At 43.5% G+C, this 23,567-nt stretch overlaps 1 protein-coding gene across 1 annotated transcript in view; it reads left to right on the forward strand.

Annotated features, from left to right (window-relative positions):
• LOC147026441 (CD109 antigen-like) overlaps window positions 1-23,567 on the forward strand; it is a 139,103-nt gene that overhangs the window by 100,443 nt on the left and 15,093 nt on the right. The window contains exons 22-30 of the mRNA XM_085881861.1: window positions 2,773-2,967; window positions 3,372-3,516; window positions 13,294-13,470; window positions 14,755-14,836; window positions 15,360-15,585; window positions 19,326-19,491; window positions 19,646-19,824; window positions 19,986-20,135; window positions 21,610-21,684. Coding sequence (XP_085737987.1) covers window positions 2,773-2,967; window positions 3,372-3,516; window positions 13,294-13,470; window positions 14,755-14,836; window positions 15,360-15,585; window positions 19,326-19,491; window positions 19,646-19,824; window positions 19,986-20,135; window positions 21,610-21,684 — 1,395 coding nt within the window. The remainder of the gene's footprint in view (window positions 1-2,772; window positions 2,968-3,371; window positions 3,517-13,293; window positions 13,471-14,754; window positions 14,837-15,359; window positions 15,586-19,325; window positions 19,492-19,645; window positions 19,825-19,985; window positions 20,136-21,609; window positions 21,685-23,567) is intronic.

The raw sequence follows: 23,567 nt of genomic DNA on the forward strand, positions 1-23,567 counted from the left end.
CGCTCCAATCAGTTCTTGGTAAAGTGGACCATATGCTTGTTAAAGTGGTCATCTATCTGGACGTTCTCAGAGAGTGCCAAAGAGTCTGGGATTTCATTCAGTTCAAGTGGCAGAGACTTCAAACAGCCATCAAACTTCAAGACTGGTCTCTCATTACCTCCACCACCAAAGGTGGGTGCAGGTTATGTTTTCACCCCAGTCTGGCTGTCTGTAAACAAAATGTCTCAAAAAGTTGACGGATTTGGACGAAATTTGGTGGAGATCTTGGGTATGTTACATGGACGAAATGATTAGATATTGGTGAAGATCGAAATCCGGGTCTGGATCTCACAATTTTTTAAGTGATTCTTTACCATTGAGTGATCGGGCTAAAATGATATATAGCATGATATCTGAAAATATTATGGACGGATTTGGAAGAAACTTGGTGGATGAGTTGGTTAGGATGAAACTTGGTGGATGAGTTGGTTAGGATGAAACTTGGTGGATGAGTTGGTTAGGTCATGAGAACAAGCTAATTAAATTTTAGTTCAGGTCCGAATCGACATCCAACCTATCAGTGGGATACAAAACAAACAAATCAGCCTGACAGAGGTTTGCACACTACCGAGTACCCATCTAGTTAAGCCTGTTTCTGGTGTATGTTCACCCTCCATCCCCTCCCTTGCCTCAAATGGCCACACAGCTGACACTGCCCATGAAAAGACTGAATTCCTAAACTCAGTGTTTGCTTCAAAATCTTGTGTCCCAAACTCATCGTTTTCTATACCCACCTTACCCAGTCGCACCCAGCTGCTCTTCAACTCTGTGTCCTTTTCTCCCGAGAAAATGAAGCATTTGCTTTCAAACCTCGACTCCGATTCTGCAACCGGTCCAGACGGCATCAGCCCACGTGTTCTAAAAACCTGCTCTGCTGCTCTTGCTCACCCTCTCTCTGTTCTACTCACCCTCTCTTTTGCTCAAGGTCATCTGCCAGCTGCTTGTAAATCGGCAAACATTACTGCTCTGCATTAAAAGGTGCAAAAACTGATCCCTGCAACTACAGACCAATCAGCTTGCTCCCAATCATCAGCAAGGACATAAAACCCATCATCGCTTCCGACATTAAATCCTACCTCATCTCCAATGGCTTGATCTCCGATCATCAATTTCAGTTCAGACCAGGTCACTCTACCCTGGACATGCTGCTTCTGCTTTCATAACAATGGATGGAGGTCCTCTATGCCAGACATGAGATCAGACCCATCTCCCGAGACATATTGCAGACTTCCAATATGGTCTGGCACCCTCATTCTCCACTCCTGCCTTCCACCGAGCTCAGCTTCATGCTGCTCACAAAACTCTCTTATTATGGTATCCAAGGCAATCTCCACTCATGGTTTGTGGACTGCCTCTCCTGTATTTGTCAACGTGTGGCTATAAATGGAATTCTCTCCACTCCTCTTCCTGTCCAGGCTGAAGTTCCTCAAAGCAGTGTTCTGGGCCCGATGCTTTTTCTGGTTTTCATCAATGATCTCTCTGACTTCATGGAAAATCCTCTTTATATCTTTGCTGATGACTCCACCCTCTGCCGTACCATGTCTCATCCCTCTAATCGGCAAGCAGCAGCCTCTTCACTCTCTGCAGATGTGGATAAAATTATAAATTGGTCAAACACTTGGAACATGTCTTTCAATCCTGAGAAATCTCATACTCTCACGATGTCCCTCCGAAAGGACTGTCAGGAATTCCCCCCCCCCTCAACCCCACCCCCCATCTACTTTATCAACAGTCATAGTGAAGAAGTCCTTTCATTCAAGCTTCTGGGTCTCACTATCTGCTATTATCTTTCCTGGGAAAGCCACATTTCCAACCTGGCCTCCAAAGCCAGTCACTGAATGGGCATCCTCAGTCATGCAAAGTCCTTCCTTGGCACAGCTGAGCAACTGACCACATATAATGCTTTGGGCTGCATCCTGATGGAGTACTGCTCTCCCCTCTAGGGTGGTGCTCCAGCCTCACACCCAGCTCGGCTACAGCCAAACTGGCTTTGTGGAAGCCAAAGCATTTCGGATCATTCGTATCTCACGCGATGAAGCTGAGTCTTTGGGACTTTCACTCTCTCACTGCAGGCACGTTGGTGGCCTTTCTGTCTTCTACCATCTCCCCTCCGGCCTTACACCCCCTGCTTTGTCTGTGATCTGTCCCTGTAATGTTTCCACAGGGTGCTCAAGGTCCACCAGCAATCCCTTTCTGGGAAAACTACCAAAATCAAGAATCACTGCTCACCTTCACTCTTTCATTCCTCTTTTCCCCCACCTTTGAAATAAACTCACAAACTCTCTTCAATCCCATTTTTCCCTCCAGGCCTTCAAAACAACTGTTCACCATCACCTCTTATCTTCCCCCATCCAAAACCTTGATCTTTTCTACCCCCGTTAATCCACCCCAAACCCACCACCTTCATATTCCATGCTTTCCTTTCTGAAAATCCCTGTAGTGTCCATATTGTTTACCCCGTGTACCCCGCCCCATCCCTCTCCCTACCACAGATCTCCTGATGTCTCTGTTCAAATTGTTTTTGTGCTTCCCTCTGCCATCCCCTCTTGTCTTCTGCTCCCTTTGTTCGATGTTTTGTCTGTTCGCTCTTATACGAGCCTCAACAATGTATACAACAAAAAAATACTATTTTGAACCTTTCTCCTCACTTATGCAGCTTCCTGTAATGATTGTCATTTTCACAATATCAAGACAATAGCCTACTATAATCTCCCCCTAAACCCTTCCACACAGGTCGCTGTAACTTTGAAAGAAAGTGAATCCTTTGAGTTGTACTCCGCAAGGCAAATCATCATCACAGTTCGCAGGAAGGAAGGGGCAAGTCTCGCCTTTGCCTTGTCCCCAAAGACCTTAGGCCAAGTACCAATGACAGTCAAGGCTCAGTCCGCACATGCTTCCGACGCCATCACCGATCACGTATTGGTCAAGGTATCATGGTGTTCATTCCTGATTTTAATTGCTTTTTCATTTATTATTTGACATACCATCGAAGCTCATGGAATAGCCCATTGACAGAGGGTAATTGGGCAATGTTGGAGGCAGTGGCGTAACAGTTGCTTCAACGTGCATCAAAGCAAGTAATGGCGTTTTGTCCACAATGTCATAATTCCATAATCTTTATGAAGCATACGCTGATTTGCATTGTCGGAAAAATATGCGCACAGGTTATGAGCATTCATTTCATTTTTGTGCACGCCGTCCCAATACTTTTGGTAATATAGTGTTATTTGAAATGCTATGGTTATCTGAACAAATTGGTGAACGTATTAACAATTAATTTGGTCTTTGACTCAACAACAACAAAAATTTTCATGAGTCTTTGTCTCCATCAGGCCGAAGGAAAGAGAAGAACCTTCTCCAAAGCTGTGTTGATTGACCGACGTTCTGGAGAAACCAACGTTACATCAGAGATCCTTAAGTTCACCTATCCAAGCAATATGGTGCAAGGAAGTGCAGTGGCTTACGTTTCAGCTGTGGGTATGTCCGCTTTATACTTAGACAACGTGAAGAAAAAGCTGTAATGTTTTGACAGGTCTGATCCATACACGCACATAATAAAAGCCATGGAGCATTAGTGGTGCATCAACTGTATTAAATGGTATGGATTTCAAAGGTAAAACTAGTGGCTGTTTCAGGATACTTCACAAAGGTGCTAACGGCATGCTACTAAGGCACAGTTATTGTCAATACAACTCTAGCTCCTCAAGAGTTGCCAATATGGTGCATATTACTTGACATTGCAGGAATAGGTAAACAGGTCTTTACCCGAGCTTACAAAAGGTAAGATGTGGCTCAGAAAACTTTGAAAAAGTTCTGACCTTAAAGACACTGTTTTTAAACATGTCCAGGCCCTTGCAGGTGATGAAAAATGAGAACATCCGAAATTAAAACTCGAGAAATCACATGACCTCGCACTGCAAGCTTAATGAGGGGGTATTTATGGGCTGGTAGGGTAGCCTCGAGGTAGGCATAGTCGCCTGACATGAATCTCGGCCTAGCTCTAAACTGTCAATGTCATCCTGGTGTTTAGAATGCAGGGCAAGGCATCAATGTGTGTGCCGTCCTTCTGATGAATGTTTAACTGGGCGTCCCACCTGCTGACATTAGTTAGCAGATGTTGAAGATTCTCTTCCCCAAGAGTGGGTAAGCTATCGCCAGCACCTTAACCCAATTCCAATTTTTTTCAGCCAAAATCACAGTCGCATGCTGCACACCAAAGAAGAGAATGTCTTTGTATCTGCTGAGATTGACTCTAATCTACATCGTTCATTCTAAGGTGCGGTGAGAACACACCAAAGTTAGCACAACAATGAAAGAGGATTAAAAAAATTTGCATTAAAAATACAAATTATTTATCATAAAAATGTGTTTTTAATCTTTGAAGGGTCATACTAAGTATCTTGTTTTGTGAAAGGGGTCGCCTGAACAAATATCCTGTCAAGTCTCTGCATTGTGAAATGCTTTGTCTTGTGTCTATTGAATTTTGTCCTGGGTCCATTTGATGAACATGAAACAAATTTATTATTTTAATAAGTGGCCAATCTACAGTATATTACATGCATCGTAATATTCATTTCAAAAAATGCTGCTGGTGGTTGGTTTAACCTTTATCGGCCAAACTTTTTGTTTGCTGATTCTTTCAAGCTTCTTGTATTTCACCCGTCAGTGGCCCTGTTATTTTTGAAAGGTAATACCAATCCATCCATCCATCGGGACCATACTCTGTGCAGAGCGTTGGTGCTGCCGAAGCAGTCTCCTGGGCTATTGGGCACAATCCTGGATGGATCACCACTCTGACGCAGGATACTCTAATTAGTCTAATGGCTCACTCATCCCAGCAAGCTGGTACTCATTTTTCTGATCGCAGAAGGATGACAGGCTGAGTCAACCCCACCTGGTATTAATTCAACAGCCAAGTGGGATTTGAACTCAGGACCATAGGATCCCAAGCCAGCCACCCGAACCATTAACCCAACACCAGGTATATGTAATACCAATACCATATAGGATCTTTATGATTATTTATTTATTTATTTTTCTTGTATAAAGTACAGAGGTCATGGACAAACTACAACACAATGAACCACAATGCAACATGCAGAGTGTAAAGAAAAGTAGAAAAATAATGGGAGGGGGAAGACACCTATACAGCAGGGTCATGGGGGGAGAAAATGGAGGGGGGCTTGGAGGGATAAGGTGGATGGGGAAGAATTAAAACAGAACACGCCATAAAGGGAGGACACAAAGTGTGAGCAAGAGTGACAAGCCACAAATACTCAATCACAGAGGTGGAAGAGAAAACTCGACACTTGGAAAGATGTGAACTTTGGGAGGGTCAATAGAGATTGAGAAGATCATGGTTGTGGATGTGAACAGCCGTCTTGAATCCCTGGTGGGAAGAATGAGATTGAAGAGGCTGAGGAAGTTTGTTCCACAGGTAGGAAAAAAAATGTGCACTGAATCTAATTTGGGAATTTCACCAAAAGGAGTTTTCTGGCAGACGGTGCAGAAAACAGAAAGGGCAGAAGGTGAAAGACCAGAAAGGAGGTGGTAGAAGACAGAGAGACCACCGATCCATCTGTGATGTGAAAATGCTTGGCCCAAAGACAGCTTTATCGCGGGAGATACTGATGATCTTGAAGGCCTTAGTTTCTATTGCATCAAGCTGTGCAAGGTGTTACAGAGGGGCATCAGCCAAGAGTGGAGAGCAGTACTCCATCAGGCTGCAGATGAAGGCCTTGGAGGTAGATACAAGTTCAGATGTCTCAAGGAAAGACTTTGTATGATGTGGGATGCCCAGTCAACAACTGGCTTTGGAGGCCAACTTCAATATATGAGTATGGTCTGCCCAAGACTGATGTTTGATGGTGATGACATGACTGATGGTGAGGAACAAAAGTTTGAGTGAGTGAACTTCATCAAGAGGATTGTTCAGAAAGTAGAGGGGAAAGTCCACCAGACAGTTTTCTCAGAGAGACAAAGTGAGAGTGTGAGAATTGTCAGGATTAAAAGACACATTCCAAGTGTTTGACCAGCTTGTGATTCTATCAAGGTCTGTAGAGAGGGAAGAGGCTGATGCCTGCCTAACTGAAAGACAAGCGATGTTATGCAGAGTGTGGAGTCATCAGCAAAAAGATAAAGAGGATTTCCAGAGAGTCAAAAAGATTGTGGATGAGCATGAGGAATATAACTGGACCCAAGACGACCTTGAGGCACTTCAGCCTTGACAGGAAGAGGAGATGAGTGGATCCCCTTGAGAGCCACATGTTCGCTCAGAGAGTAGAGGAAGTCGACAAGTCATGTGTAGAGGTAGCCTTGGCTTCGATGCAAAGAGTTTGGAGAGCACAGCTTGGTGATAAACTATATCAAATGCTTAAGATATGTCTGTAAAGATGGCACAAATCTCATATCTGAGATGGAGGGCCTCAATCTATTGGTGCAGACTTCAAAGCTAACTGGTGCAGATTTCAAAGCTAAACAGTGAAGATTTCAAAGCTAAATTGGTGCAGATTTCAAAGCTAAACAGTGCAGATTTCAAAGCTAAACGGTGCAGATTTCAAAGCAAAATGGTGCAGATTTCAAAGCTAAATGATGCAGGTTTCATAGCTAAACAGTGCAGATTTCAAAGCTAAACGGTGCAGATTTCAAAGCTAAATGGTGCAGATTTCAAAGCTAAACAGTGCAGATTACAAAGCAAAATTGTGCAGATTTCAAAGCTAAATGGTGCAGGTTTCATAGCTAAACAGTGCAGATTTCAAAGCTAAACAGTGCAGATTTCAAAGCCAACTGGTGCAGATTTCAAAGCAAAACAGTGCAGATTTCAAAGCTAAATGGTGCAAATTTCAAAGCTAAACTGCAGATTTCAATGCTAAACAGTGCAGATTTCAAAGCTAAATGGTGCAGATTTCAAAGCTAAACAGCATAGATTTCAAAGCTAAATGGTGCAGATTTCAAAGCTAAACAGTGCAGATTACAAAGCTAAATGGTGCAGATTTCAAAGCTAAACAGTGCAGATTTCAAAGCTAAAGGGTGCAGATTTCAAAGCTAAACAGTGCAGATTTCAAAGCTAAATGGTGCAGATTTCAAAGCTAAATGGTGCAGATTTCAAAGGTAAACAGTGCAGATTACAAAGCTAAATGGTGCAGATTTCAAAGCTAAATGATGCAGGTTTCATAGCTAAACAGTGCAGATTTCAAAGCTCAAGGGTGCAGGTTTCAAAGCTAAATGATGCAGGTTTCAAAGCTAAATGATGCAGGTTTCATCGCTAAACAGTGCAGATTTCAAAGCAAAACGGTGCAGATTTCAAAGCTAAACAGTGCAGATTTCAAAGCTAAACAGTGCAGATTTCAAAGCTAAATGGTGCAAATTTCAAAGCTAAACTGCAGATTTCAAAGCTAAACAGTGCAGATTTCAAAGCTAAATGGTGCAGATTTCAAAGCTAAACAGTGCAGATTACAAAGCTAAATGGTGCAGATTTCAAGGCTAAACGGTGCAGATTTCAAAGCTAAATGGTGCAGATTTCAAAGCTAAATGGTGCAGATTTCAAAGCTAAATGGTGCAGATTTCAAAGCTAAACACTGCAGATTTCAAAGCTAAATGATGCAGGTTTCATAGCTAAACAGTGCAGATTTCAAAGCTCAAGGGTGCAGGTTTCAAAGCTAAATTATGCACGTTTCATCGCTAAACAGTGCAGATTTCAAAGCTAAATGGTGCAGATTTCAAAGCTAAACAGTGCAGATTTCAAAGCTAAACAGTGCAGATTTCAAAGCTAAATGGTGCAGATTTCAAAGCTAAATGGTGCAGATTTCAAAGCTAAATGGTGCAGATTTCAAATCTAAACAGTGCAGATTACAAAGCAAAATGGTGCAGATTACAAAGCTAAATGATGCAGATTACAAAGCTAAATGATGCAGGTTTCATAGCTAAATGGTGCAGATTTCAAAGCGAAACAGTGCAGATTTCAAAGCTAAATGGTGCAGATTTCAAAGCTAACTGGTGCAGATTTCAAAGCGAAACAGTGCAGATTTCAAAGCTAAATGGTGCAGATTTCAAAGGTAAACAGTGCAGATTACAAAGCTAAATGGTGCAGATTTCAAAGCTAAACAGTGCAGATTACAAAGCTAAATGGTGCAGATTTCAAAGCAAAACAGTGCAGATTACAAAGCTAAATGGTGCAGATTTCAAAGCTAAACTGCAGATTTCAAAGCTAAACATTGCAGATTTCAAAGCTAAATGGTGCAGATTTCAAAGGTAAACAGTGCAGATTACAAAGCTAAATGGTGCAGATTTCAAAGCTAAACAGTGCAGATTACAAAGCTAAATGATGCAGATTTCAAAGCTAAACAGTGCAGATTTCAAAGCTAAAGGGTGCAGATTTCAAAGCTAAATGGTGCAGATTTCAAAGCTAAATGGTGCAGATTTCAAAGCTAAATGGTGCAGATTTCAAAGGTAAATGATGCAGGTTTCATAGCTAAACAGTGCAGATTTCAAAGCTAAAGGGTGCAGGTTTCAAAGTGAAATGGTGCAGATTTCAAAGCTAAATGGTGCAGATTACAAAGCTAAATGGTGCAGGTTTCATAGCGCAACAGTGCAGATTACAAAGCTAAATGGTGCAGATTTCATAGCTAAACAGTGCAGATTACAAAGCAAAATGGTGCAGATTTCAAAGCTAAACAGTGCAGATTACAAAGCTAAACAGTGCAGATTTCATAGCTAAACAGTGCAGATTTCAAAGCTAAATGATGCAGATTTCATAGCTAAACAGTGCAGATTTCAAAGCTAAAGGGTGCAGGTTTCAAAGTTAAACGTTGCAGGTTTCAAAGCTAAATGATGCAGGTTTCAAGGCGAAATCAATTAGCCATTTCAGTGATTAAATAGTTACGAGTTTGACATGTTTGAAACGGAAATTGCAAATAAAAGAAGAGACGTGTAGAATGAGATGAAGAAGATATATGGGGTCTTCCTGAAGGATAGATGTGACAGAAGTCAGGCAGGTTCGGGAGAATGTGCCGGAGAAGCGCATTGCTGCGACCACTTTCCATTGGTACTCCAGATGCCTCCGATCTGGCCATTCCCCAGGCAGATGCCTGGCCCATCTGCAGCTCTTTGAGATGCCGATCAACCTGCTGCAACCACGAGGCACATGGTGGCCTCCTCCACTCACGAAACTCCCTCATTGAGAGAATCTGATGAGCAGGCTCAGCGTCAGGTAAATGAGCCACATCTCCATACAGCTGCACCTGATACTCACGGACTATACAGGTAACACATCTCATCTGAGTCTCTCTCAGCAAGCCCATTGGACACAAAATCTGACCAGCGATAGCCAAGGATTCTCTGAAGAGACCTAGTACTAAAGGAGTTAAGTCTCCATCTCAGATTCTTGGTCAGTATCCAAGTCTCACATCCTGAGAGCAAGACTGGAAGCACCAAGGACTAAAAGACTCAGACTTTTGTCTTCCTGCATCGGTACAGACAGAACCACACCCCATGATCCAGTGAATCCATAACTCCCCAGGCCATAGCCAGATGTATATTGACCTCTGGTCAACAACATGAGGAGAAATGAAGAACACTGCCAAGGTAAGTGAATCTCTTTGTGACATCAGCATCCTCACCACAAACGGCCACAGACAAGATGGCAGCATTCAAGAAATCACTGAAATCCTGTATCTTAGTTTTGACCCAGGAAACTCATAATACCAGTGGCTCCGACTCCTCGTTCATCACGTGGAGGGCCCCCATGAGGATATTCAGCATCTCCACAAAGATGACTGCATCATCTGCGAATTGAAGGTCAGAGATCTTGCCATTCCCAAATGATGCACTGCAGCTTGATCTCTCTGACATCCTCCCCAGAATCCAGTCGAAAAATCACTGACAAATTTGGGGAGCCAGTACATACCACTGATGAACAGTACATACCACTGATATTAAAAACTGGAAATAAGTCGGAGATGGCATCACCACATCTCACAGCACTCTCAGTACCAGAGTATAGTTCAGAAATCAGATTTATCAGTTTTGTTGGCACCCCACGAAGACCAAGAATCCTCCAGAGGGCATCCCGATTCACTGAATGAAATGTTTTGCAGAGATCAACATCGGCTGCGAGCAGTCCTTGTTGAAACTCTTGTTTGCATTTGGAGAGGACCCGAAGAGCAAGGATACGCTCAATTGTCGACCTCTTTGGTGTAAAGCACGACTGCTCTGGGAGCTGGTGCTCAAGCAGATGGTTGCGACCACTATCAAGAATAACCTGAGCAAAGACCTTGCCTGGCACTGACAACAGCGTCACCACTTTGTAGTTGTTGCAGTCCAGGCGATCACCCTTCCCTTTCCAAAGAGGGACAACAAGGCACATTTTCCAGTCAGTTGGGATGATGCATATTGATTCCCTACACAGCACAGAACTGTGTGTGTTCTCAGTGTAGAACCCTACAAAGCACAGGTTCCCTACACAGCAACAACATGAGTACAGCATTTCCACCAGCGTTGAAAGGTTCAGTATGCATGCCGCAGATCCCAGAGGCTTTACCCTCTTTCAACTGGTTCACTGCAACCTGTGTTTCCACAAACAAAGGTGGTTCAAAGTTGATTAGAGAGTCAGCAATAGAGATACTAACAGCTCCTCAAAGTAACTGGCCCAGCGAGCCCTCAATTTAGACTCCTCCGTCAAGAGCTCACCACCCTCCGCTCTGACTGCAGTACACCGAGGAACAGGCTTGGAGGAATGCAATGCACAAATTCCTCTGTAAGTAGGGCGAGATTCACTTGACCACAGATAAAGCTCTACCACTTCACAGGTTCCTCACACCTCGGCTTCCTTGTCTGTACTCAGCACACATATTGTTTTACACCTCAGCTCCCTGAACAGCTCAGCTGTGCTGTCAAGCCTGGCCCTGTGACTCTGGTCAAAGGTATCCAGTGTCCCTTGGGAGAAGACTTCTTCTTCGCTGATGGTGGGTGCCAAGACAACCACCGGCATCATCAAGGATGGTAGGATTGAAGGCACTCCACATCTCTTCAGGATCCCGTGAAACACCCAGACCCCCCAAATCCCCACTCGGCCTGTTCGCAAAAACTCATCAGCTACCCTCTCATCCTTGAGCTTACTAACATCCTGCCGAAGCTGGGATGGTACCATTCCCCCAGAATTAAGCTGCAATTTCAGAGTTGCTTCAACCGGTCTTTGGTCGATATTGAGGAACTGAGCACTCCGGTAGACCCTGCCGTTCTGGATCATCCTCCAGCCACCATCACCGAGCACATAGTAAATCTCCTTTGTGCACCACCAGTGTTGGAATTCCAAGCCCAGCGATGAGGCTGTGGGTGATGAAACTATGAACCAGCCATAGTTTCAGATGGTGGTGATGAACCCTATCAAGAATTATCCATGCAAAGACCTTGCCCAGCACTGAGAGCACCGTCACCCCTCGGTAGTTGTTGCAGTCTTAGTGATCACCCTTCCCTTTCCAGAGAGGGCAACAAGGCCCCACGTCCACTCAGTTGGGGTGATGCCTGTGTCCCAAGCAGAGCACAGAACTGCATGCAATGACACGAGTAGAGCATTTCCACCAGCCTTCAGAAGTTCAGCATGGATGCTACAGATCCCTGGAGCTTTAACCATTTCAACCGGTTCACCACAGCCTGTGTTTCTACAAACAAAGGTGGATCACAGTTGATTGGAGGGTCAACAATAGGGATAGTGACACCCCTGACATCCAACTTGACAGCTGGTTGAACAGCCTGGTACAGCCGCTCAAAGAAACCTGCCTCGCGGGCCTTCACTTTGGACTCATCTGTCAAGAGCCCACCACCCTCTCCTCCAACTGCAGTGCACTGAGGGATGGGCTTGGAGGAATGCAATGTGTGAATTCCCCTGTAAGTGGGATGAGAATCACTTGACCACAGGTGATGCTCTACCCCCTCACAGATTCCTCAAACACAGGCCTCCTTGTCCACCCTTAGTGCACATAGTTTTACGCCTCAGCTCCCTGAACAGCTCAGCTCTGCCATTCAGCCTGGCCCTGCGACTCTGGTCAATGGTATCCAGTGTCCCTTGAGAGAAAAAATTCTTCTTCACCCGACAGTGAGTTCCAATACATCTACCGTCAACTTCAAAGACAGTGGGCTTGACGGCACTCCACAACTCTTCAGGATCCCCCCAAGCACCCAGACCCCCAATATCTCCACTCATCCTGTTCGCAAGCTCCTCGTCTACCCTTTCATCCTTGAGCTTGCTGACATCCGTCCAAGGCTGGGATGGTACCATTCTCCTGGATTTAAGCTGCAACTTCAGAGTTGCTACAACAAGCCTGTGGTCAGTATTGAGGAACTGAGCACTTCGGTAGACCCTGCAGTTCTGGATCATCCTCCAGTGACCATCACCGAGTATATAGTAAATCTCCTTTGCGCACCACCAGCATTGGACTTCCAAGCCCAACGATGAGGCTGTGGGCGCTGAAACCATGAACCAGCTACCCTAAGTCCATGACTTCTTGCAAAGTCAAGGAACTTAGTGCTATTCTGGTTCACATTTCCAGACCAATGGAGACCAACACACACCTCATAACCATCTGTATCCATACCAGACAATGCACTGAAATAACCCCAAGATTAGAAGTGTACCTCGACTTGGGGCACTGATCAACCACAAACTCGAGTGTAGCATAGAATGCCATCAGAGCAACCAGAGCAGTAGTTAGTGAAACCACCCACCATGATCTCACCACTATCCAGTCTCCGAATCTCAGAGAATGCTACAATACCGATGTTCAAACACTGTAGCTCAGATAACAGAGACAGGTGATCATCCTTTCTTCGGGATAGTACATTCCAGGCACCCACCCAAAGGGACCACCTCAGGTTAACCCGAGGAGACCACCATCTGGTGGATGACACCTCTCCACCACCCTGATGCACACTACCACAATCAGATCAGATCAGACAATTTTAGTTTAAATGCGATTTTCTTTATTTTTATGAACAAATGTCCAACATGCTCAGATTGAGGATCTCTCACAGGAAAATTTATAGTGAACAGGACAGGGTTAAGATTTCTTCTGAAGGACGGCAGACCCCTTGATGCAAGGTCCTGCCTGTGACGCATCAGGGCAATTTTATTGTTGAGTTATATTATGTAGGGTATCAAACCAATAGTGTGTAAGTGAGAAGCAAGCATATGATCAGTGAGATATACTGCCATATGTTTTCTCATTGTCATCAAAATGTGTCTTGTGCTTTCTTTTCAAGGCGACATTATGGGACCATCTATTGAGGGCCTGCAACATCTTGTGCAGATGCCATATGGCTGCGGAGAGCAGAACATGGTCAAATTCGCTCCCAATGTTTACGTCCTGCAATACCTTGAAGCCACAGATAAATCATTTGAAAGCCTCCGCCAGAAGGTCATATCCTACATGGTTCGAGGTCAGCAGCATGTTCATGTCATATGCAGCATATGTATAAATTATGAAGCCATGGTTGTGTTCGTACTCTGGCTGGGGATGTTTTGCATACAGCGATGTTTTTTTTTGTGATTGAAACTATGTGCTTTTTTTGATAGTCAAATCTCTGTTTGTGAAGCTAATGTTACATAGTCAGTGTGTGAGAAAAGTTTGTTTTTATAAGTAACTCCCAGGTTTGTGAACGAGCAGTTGGCTGCACCTGCAATCATGAAATCTCTCCAAATGAAACAACCCCCTAAGGGGGAGAGTTATTTGTTGTTGTTGCATCTTAACCCAAGCATGTGTCAGGTCTGCAATGTACCATTATAAGACTACAGTGGGCGATGGGGTGCCAGACCTCCAATTTAGGTGGGGGGGTGCACTTTGTAGAAATAGTCAGGGAAGAAATTTGGAATTTGGCCAGTTTATCACTGATAACTTGAGCACTCCTCATTAAAAAAAACTTGGTGGGATATCCAACAGTCACAAGCTAAAACCATCAGATCGCACTCCTAGCTTAACTCCCATCCGAGGTATGGTGGGCTTTTTAATGCAAATCCCTTCCTGTGAAGCGCCAGTCTGATAGTTATAGTCAGGGTGGGAAAAGAACACAGAGTATACAGCTTAAAAGCAAGTGCACTACCTCTGCACCATCCTATTGGACAGTGACACATTTGGGCACGAGTTTTGCTAAATATGATAATCAGTCTGAGATGAACAAATTGCAATGGTTGGTCCACTCACCTCAAACCCCTTCCTTTCCTTCTTCCCACCAAATACATAAGATGTCGATAGCACTGGAGGATAGGTGGCTTGGTAGTTTAGTAGTAACAAACTTAATTAAAATGGGATCGTTGAAACAAAATCTCACCAATCACCAACCCTCGACCATTTTGAACAAGTCCGACAGTCTCTGGGGGCAATGCAGCCTCAAACTGTTCATTAAGTTTATTTCTCAAAAGAAGATTTTCCCACACAATACTTTATGATTTTCCCTTTCTAAACGTTCCATTGTAAATGCTCAATATTTTCTTTTTCAATCAAATTATTTAGTACTAACCAGTGGCCCACATGGCATGGCTCCAAATATGTAGAAATACTTCAGTTTTGCAGGTATCATTGCATCGTTCGTGTCATTGCGCAACTGTCAGACAGTTCATAATTGCTGTAATGGCAGAAGAGGTTATCACTGACATTAGAGGTTATCAGAAAACCAATTATGCATTCCATCACAAGGTACCAAACTGAACTGATGGGTTTCTCACAGGCTACCAGCGTCAACTCAATTACCAGCGGCAAGATGGCTCTTACAGTGCTTTTGGTGACTCCGACAGATCTGGAAGCACCTGGTAAGACCACAATCCTGTTCTCGAACTACACTGTCAACACCAACTTTATGCAACCTAAAACCAACGACTTTCCATCGAGTGCAATTTGCTTCCAAGGAGCCATCTGCATAATACGTTCAAATAATTGTGCAAATTTCTCTCCTACCCCTTCCTTTGTATTTCCCTTCCTTAGGCCTAGTTTCCTCTGCCTTTTCAGCACTTCTCATTCACTCCTCCTCTTTTACATATTTTGAGACAATTACCATGAGCCACACCCACCCTAACATCCTTTCGAATGTATATGACTTCACTCTATAGTAGCGTTTCAGCGCATCATTTTGTGCACGTTTGATGGAGAGGCCATTTTTTTTTTCCAGTGCTATCCCTTCAAATAGAGCACTACCGTACTTCATGATATGGAGATGACTGCAAATGATGTACTTTAATATTATTTAATACAGTTCAAAAACATAAAATATTTCAAGAAAATAACTGAGTCAACATCTAAAGGGGGATGTTTTCCTTTTTTTGGCTCACTCCCTAGGCTTACTGCATTTGTGTTCAAGTGCTTTACACAAGCAAGTACTTTTATGTTCATCGACCAGCACCAGATGCACAGAACTTATATTTGGCTGGTCGAACAGTGGAGTGATGATGGAGAGTTTCAGGAAGCGGGCCGCTTGCTTGATGCCCCCATACTAGGGGCTTCGACCAACCCTGTGGCCCTCACTGCCTCTGTTGTCACGAGTCTTCTGAGCAACCCTGACAATGTATGCTCCACCAGTTTGGTTGTACATGACACTTCATTTTCAGTGCTGAATTATCATTGCGCAAGAATCTCATAAATGAAATGTGAACAAAACTCAGTTTTATAAATGTGAATATAGATGTTTTGTGCCGACGCAGGAATGCTTTGAAGGCAATATTATATCTGTTCTTCTGCCAGAATTGATGACGTTTCTAATTCCGGTGTGAAAAAGATAGGAAAGCATGTAGCAATAAGTGAGGCAGTGCTGATAAAAATGGATGACATTAATATCGCTGTCAATTGATTACCGAATCATTATCCGGTTTACCTAATGAAGACAATTATTAAACATGATAGGGGCTGTTTTACCTCAAAGACACAAGGACGCACAGCTTCATATTTTTAACCCCTGGGATCAAAGAATCAAGTTTATTTGATCCATTGCAAAAATCAATCAATCAGAGAAACTCCCTGGTGAATGTTAATATGAAACAGAAACTAAACAGTTTTTTTTAACTGACATGATCCAAGGCTCGTAGAGGATCTGCCAGCCGCGCGTGTGTGTGTGTGTGCGTGCGCACGCGCACACACACACACACACACACACATACACAAACATACGTGACACAATGCAAGACTGTTACACGAGACAAACACAACCACCCAGTTTGGGGGAAATGCCGTCACTTCCCGGGGTACTCTGAGTCCCACCAATTTCACAACAATGGCACCACTTTTCTCACCGCACTCAGTGGGGCATTCCCTCCTCCCAAAGGATGCCAACCTATGAGGATTATACATGCTCTTAACCTTTTAAATGCAAGGAGGCAGCACATATAATTTTAAAGTCTTTGGTATGACTCAGCCAGGGTTTGAACCGTCGACCTCCCAGACTCAGAGTGGATGCTCCAACCATTACATCACTGAGTCTGGTTAAATTCTGAGAACTTTTAATGTTCAATACTTATATTAAAAAGCAAATCACCATGAAGCAGCAAGTTTTATGTCAAGAACTGCTGTAACTCAATTTTATGTCAAGAACTGCTGTAACTCAATTTTATGTCAAGAACTCCATTTCCCACTGTCTGTGTACTACCCTCCCCCACTTAACCCCCAAGAGTACCTTTGGCTGTGCTTTCCTCTCTGTTACTACCTCCTGTTTCTTTATTTGCTGTACCATCCTAACATAGATGCAAGTAAATCTTTATTACAGAAATTGCAGGAAAAGTTAGTGATGACTCCATTTACATCTCCCTCTCTGCCAATGTGGACCATCTTATAACCACCCATCCCAGCTCTATTTTCATCATATTTGGTGATTTCAACTATGAGGATGCCAATTGACTGGGTGTTGGTACCTCATCAACCAGCCATGGTATTGCAGCAAAGTACTTCTTTGACTCCATGGGCCTCACCCAATCAGTGGACTTTCCGACCTGAATTTCTCCCAAAGGCATGTCCTTGCTTCACTTGGTAATGACATACTTTGCTTCCAATGTCTCCTGTTCCTCTTCTGCTCCAATAGCTTCATCTGTCCATGTGCTTGTGAGAATCAACATCTCTCTGGCTGTTGTCATAAAGATAGCTGCCTCAGCACCATAGAGTCTGGAAGTTCAAGCTGACTGGCAGAGACTGTAAGCTGCCCCCCTCATGTCAAAACTGGCCCTTCATTTCCACCTCTCCTGATATTAACAGTGTACTACCTGGGAATCCTTCCACACAATCATGCCTTCCCTTATCTCCAGTTTTTCTCATTTCATCTCATCTCCAGATATCATACCTATCCTCTCAACCCTGCTAAACAGAATCCTGCAGTGAGGCAGTTCCCTTCAAACAACTTGTCTTCTCTTCCTGGAAAGCAAACATGACCAAAAGCAATCTCCACTCATTCCACAAAGCCCACAATAAGTGTGAGTCCACCCTATGGAGAGCCAGAAAACAACATCTGTCACACCTCAAGATTTAACTTTCAAACTTGTCTCCCTCCCTTAAAACCTGATGGTGCATTGTTAAGTCTGTCTCTGGAGTATGCTCACCCTCCATCCCTTCACTCTCTTCAAATAGCACCATGGCCGACTCCACACATGACAAGGCGTACTGCCTCAATTCTTTGTTTGTTTCCAAATCTCATGTACTCAACCCCTCACTCCCCATACCTACCATAGTTTCTCATCCCCAACTGTTCCTGAATACTGTATTTTTCACCTGGGAAGGTGGAGAGGTTTCTGGCAAACCTTGACTCCGATTCTGCAACAGTTCCAGACAGCACCACGTGTCCTAATCTCTCATCATTTAGATAGGTAGGCAGTAGCCTTTTCACTCTCTGCAGACTTTGTTGGAATCAGGAGCTGATGCAACACTTGAAATATGTCTTTCAACCCTGACTAATTGCTCACCGTCTCTCCGAATGGACCATCTGGCAAAACCTTTCATCTACTTCCTAAATAAACCACTTAGAGAGGTTAGACACTCAAACTTTTGGGCCTCAACATCAGCCATAATCTTTTTGGGCAGAGCATATTTCCAAAATGGCCTCCAAAGCCGGCTGCTGACTGGGCATCCTTTGTTGTGCAAGGTCTCTTCTCAGCCAACCAAAACGGCCTTCATTTGCAGCTTGATGGAGTACTGTTCTCCCTTTTCCGCTGGTGCCCCTGCCTCGCACCTTTGTCAGCTTGAAACTGTGAAAAACAAGACCCTCAAAATCAATGGAATCTCCCATGATAAAACTTATTTTGGGGAGGAAGGGGGGGGGGGGTCTATCACTTTCACATTGCATACAGGTCAGTGGTCTCTCTGTCTTCTGCCACCTCCTTTGTGGTCTTGCACCCTCAACCATTTCCATGCACTATCCTCCACAGGTTTCTGCAGGGTGCACGTGATCTACCAGTCACCTCCTGATGAAACTCCCAAAATCCAGAATCATGTCTGCTCAGCTCCACTCATTCATTCCTCTTTTTTCTTGCCTGTGGAACCAACTTCTTTCGTCTCTTTAATCTCATTGTTCCATCCAACGCTCAAGACAGCTGTTCACCCTCTCAGGCCATCCCCCATCCAAAACCATGATTACTTTTACCCCCATTAACCTTTCCCAAGCCTTCCTCTTTCCAAGTTTCCATTTATTACTTCCACTTCTGTGCTGGAGTTTGCAGCTGTATCTATATTGATCACCCCATATCCTCCCCTCGCCCTCATTCTTCCCCACATCCATTATTTCTTTAAGTCAATTTCAATTTTGTCCCACAACCCTTCTGTTGGTGTGTTTCCCCCTCCCCTCTCCCCTTTCTCTCTTTATGCTGTTCCTTTTGGTCTGTTACGTCTAGATCCATTCTGTGTTCTCGCTCCACTCTCCACGAGCATCGACACTGTATTCAAAAAAAGTATACACAGATAAAAAAAATAAAGTACCGCATACGTTTGCACGTGATATTTAGTCACAGATAGGTTCATTGAAAATGTCTAGATTAAAATAGAGTTCACATTAACATTTCAAAAAATTATAATCGACTCCTATAATGTATGCTAGGTCTTCGTGCATTTTGTGCAATGTAGTTATAAACCTCTTTTGGAGAATAAAATCAGATAGTAACTCGTGTTTCTTGTGAAATTTACAATTTTATGAATACCTGTATGCTGTGTGTGTAACATATCGTCTCTGTACTCGACACATTAAACCAGATGAGTTGTTAACTATAGTCAGCTGATAGGAAATAATCTGTGATGTTTCCTTTCTTTGGCCCGACCCCTTTTCAATTTGGGAATCAGTGGGATATGAAGGTAAAGGCCTCCATCGCATATCTTGAGCGGGCAGTGGGGCGGAGCATCGAGAATCACCGAGACTTGGCCCTGGTCACATATGCTCTGGTCCTTGGAAAGAGCGAGGATGCTGCCACTGCCTTGGATCAGCTGAACCACCACGCCATCCTTGACGGTAATCTCGGGACACTCAAATAGCGTGTTGTCCATCATCCATGTGGCTAATATGAATGGTATATACCTTCTTTCAGAATAAACAAAAATAAAAGAAAACAAAGCTAAGTGGGGTTCTTGCATAAACTACCTTTCGACGTGACATGTCTGGGCAGGTGATGTCATGCACTGGCCAAATCAGAATCCCACACTGCTGCATTCGGCTTCGAGTATCGAGACTGCGGCCTACGCGCTGTTGGCACACCTCAAGCTGGGCCTTATAGAAGAAGGCTTACCCATCATGAACTGGCTCAGTCAACAGCGAAGTCACCTCGGGGGCTTTGTCTCCACACAGGTTGTAATTGATTTCATTCAATATCTCTAAATAGAATAAGCCACGTATAACTATTGCATACAACAGTTTTCACCAAATGGAAATAACATTTCGATTTTTAAAGGTAAACAAAACACTTTGACGCAAACTTGTTCAATAATTCCTGTGCTTCTATTTTTCAGGATACGGTGGTTGCACTTGAAGCCATGTCAGCATTTGCTATTGAAATGTCCAGAGGGGATTTTAATCTCCAGCTGACTGTTTACACAACTGTGATGCAAAACACCCTATCCATCAATCATGAAAACGCATTGCTTTTACAGAAAGTTCAGGTACAAATGGGGAATGCAAGCAACAAAAGTATTGTTATGTGGAAAAGGGGGGGGAGGGGTCCATAGCTAGGCTGTGGTAAGTGAATTACGGTCCGTGTGTTTCGCATAGGTTAGATTGCCATTTAAAAGGGATTGTCAGAGTAAGTAGTTTGTTACACGTGATGCTGAGGAGGAAGTGTAAGTAATTTACAGACAGATTAATTATATGCAGGCAAAACCTCTTGTTTGTAGGTGAGGGATAGGTAAGAACTTCCCATCGCAGAGGCACACATCACAGATGTGTAATTAGGCCAATTACAATCTCTTTGGCCAGTGTGTGCCAGCTGTGGCAGCGCAGTGTACTGTCGAGCCGGAAGTGGAAATGTACTTTTATTTTTATTGGGGCTGTCCTCATGGGTGGCATCCCAGAGGAAGAGCCCACCCAGGAAGAAGAAGAGAATGAGGCCATGAGAAGAGAGAACTAAGAGAGACTCATGTGGAAGAAGGTCAAGCAAGTGGTCCACGGAGGAGTTAGTGACGGAGAAGTTCTTGTGATCTTGTGGAAGCTTTGGGATAGGCCCAATCTGGTATCACCCTACCTTTGTTGAGGATAAGGAGCCACCGCGCCTTTCGAGAAGAAGAAAGGCTTCAGCATTTGGAGGAGGAAGAAGTGCCTACCAAGAGGCCTCATTGGGAAAAAAGATAAAGATGACCACATGGTCTGGTTGAAGGCCAACTCATCGTTGGCCCTGCTTGTGGGTGTGTTACTTCATCTTTTGACACCATCGTCACTGGCTCTCTTCTCGCTCTTAATTTCTAAAGTGGGCTGCATAGAGTCCTGCATCCACCCTGCACATTGTAGAGACAAAGGGAAGTCCCACCTGCATTATTGTCTTCTTGTACGAGTGTAATCTCTGGTGCCCAGTGGGTTGGGTTTTGCGTTATAATTCTCCTTTTTGTATTTAAAAGTTTTCATTTCCTCATTTACCTCTTTGTGTCTTTTGACTCGCTTGGTTTGTTCCGTTTATTATAGCGTCTTGTCGACCCTCTTCCCTGTACTTTGCTTTTCAACTAAATCCTTTAAAAGGTAAGAAATCCTATTCCGGCAATCTTCTCTCCGTGTCTGTTTTCCCTCAATGTTGGCTCATTTGGACGGCCTTGGGGAACGACAAAGTTGGGTAATTATTGAACGCAGTGCCACAAAAGACCGTTTATACCATTCATCGGGCCAAAAGATTCTGGCTCTGAGGAATCTTTATTAATGGGTACCCGGATGCGACAGTATAAATAATTGGATAATATTTTATTCTAACTATTTGTCCATACCAACACTACGACAGTGAGAAATGAATGTTGACATGTTTTGGACAATTGTGACCATCTCGCTCGAGGAGCATTTCAAATTCCCCATGTATCATACCTGAGAAATGAAACCAAAACGTATGACGATGATGTCAATATGGTATCTTAAACGAAAGCATTTGTTTTTTTTCAGATTCCAACTGTGGAGACACTTGGAAGTCTTACAGTGAATGTTCAAGCAAAAGGAACGGGATTTGCAATTCTGCAAGTATGCATTTTCAAACTTCACCAAAACATTTACAGTATAAATAGTGTCATTTGAATGCTGTGTAAACTAGTTCTCCTTTTTATAATTATGAAGTCACTTGTGTTCCACAACACAGGTTTCCTTTCTTCAAAGAGGGCAGCCACTTATTATAACAACAAGATCACGCATCTGTTACCTATGGGTAGAATATCTGCTGTTGGTCATTATTACGAGGTCACGTTGGTCAGATAACCATCATCTAATAATTTCATTTCACTTTTCGGAACTAATAATCTTGAATATGGTGAAAATGTTTCTTTCGAAAATCCTCAATACCACTTTGCTGGTGACTGCCTCTGCCAGACAATTTCTCAAACTTGCAATAGATGGCTGCTGCAAGATCTCTGTATGCCAATCTGGAGGGGACAAACGGTCAACTGTCTGGAACATGATCTTCAACAAAGATGTGTCCAACATCTTCACAATCTTCCATCAGAAAGAATTCTTGGTTTACCTTCCAATATATTGGAAATTAATAATTGGCAAAGATTTCACCATCTCACTGTGCAAAGCTGGTAGAGACCTCACCAAAAATACTTGTAGCAGTTATTGCTGCAAAAGGTGCTTCCACAAAGTACTGACCTAAGGGGCTGAATACTTTTGCAACCAGTAAATTTTGATTTGTACATGTTTTTTGCAGGTATTCCTGACTTGTAAATTTGACCCTCGCACTCTATCTCACTAAAAAGACCATCCAGTGAACCTTCTCATCTACTTCATTGACAAATTGCTGAAAGGAGTTTAGTCCCTCAAACATTTGGGCCTCACCATCAGCCACAGTCTCTCTTGAGCAAACTACACACCAGAGATGGCAACCAGAGCCAGCCACCAAATGGACATCCTCCATCATGCCAAATCCTTCCTTGGCAAATTTCAAAAACAGCGTACAAGGCCTTCATTTTATGCTCGACTCTGACCTTTGCATGCTCCGTGTCCTATCTCCCCACCTCCCCCACATTTTCTCTTTAGCACATGCATTCTGCTAGAAACCAACTTTTGGTGGAACTCCCAAAATCCAGATTCACGGCTTACCTCCACTCATTTGTTTATCCTTTGTCTCGACTGTGGAACCAACTTGCTCAGTCTGTTCAACCTCATTCTTGCCGACAGAGCTTCAGGATGGCTGTTCACCTCCTCAGGTGGTCACCCCCATTCAGACTCATCTTTTCTACCCTCATTAACCCTCCTAAAGTGAACTCCTTCCTTTCCAAGTTATTGTACGTGCTTCCTTATGCCTCCACCCACCTTTCCGTTTTCTCTTCCATTGCCGTTTCATCTTCAGTTTTGCATTCTTGTTCGTTCAGGCCCCATCTTACAAGGAAATACAAGGAAATCAGACACAGGTGGAGGCCACTCAGCCCATCATGCCTGCGTGACATCAACACCACATTAATTTATCAACACAAGATCCAAAGAAGAAAAAGAAAAATTTATTTGTTTTTTTAAGTGTTTTGTGTGTTTTTTATTTATTTATATTTGTTTACCAACGATTTTTAAAAATGTTTTTATAGGTTTTTTTCCTCTTTCCGCAGGGGAGAGGGCATGGGCTTGGTTAAAAAAACACACAACATCAACCATACAACACCCCTTGATGAGACCCCCCCCCTCCCCCACCAACAGCACTCCGTACACATGCACACAATCACCCATCAATGCTCAAACTACCTAAAAGTCTTATCAACATCCCTATACCCCTCTATCTCCACAACTTCCAGGTAACTTTCTATGGTTGAGCTTGTTTCCAGATTCTTCGAGCCCTGATGTATTTCTATCCCTCCCCTTACACTCATTCTTCCCCTCATCGATTGTTCCTCGAATCCACCTTTCTGTTCCACTGCTGTTTC

This window comes from Eptatretus burgeri, chromosome 5 (genome assembly GCF_056783735.1).
Source record: "Eptatretus burgeri isolate ZD-2024b chromosome 5, Ebu_testis_v1, whole genome shotgun sequence".
Taxonomy (NCBI): domain Eukaryota; kingdom Metazoa; phylum Chordata; class Myxini; order Myxiniformes; family Myxinidae; genus Eptatretus; species Eptatretus burgeri.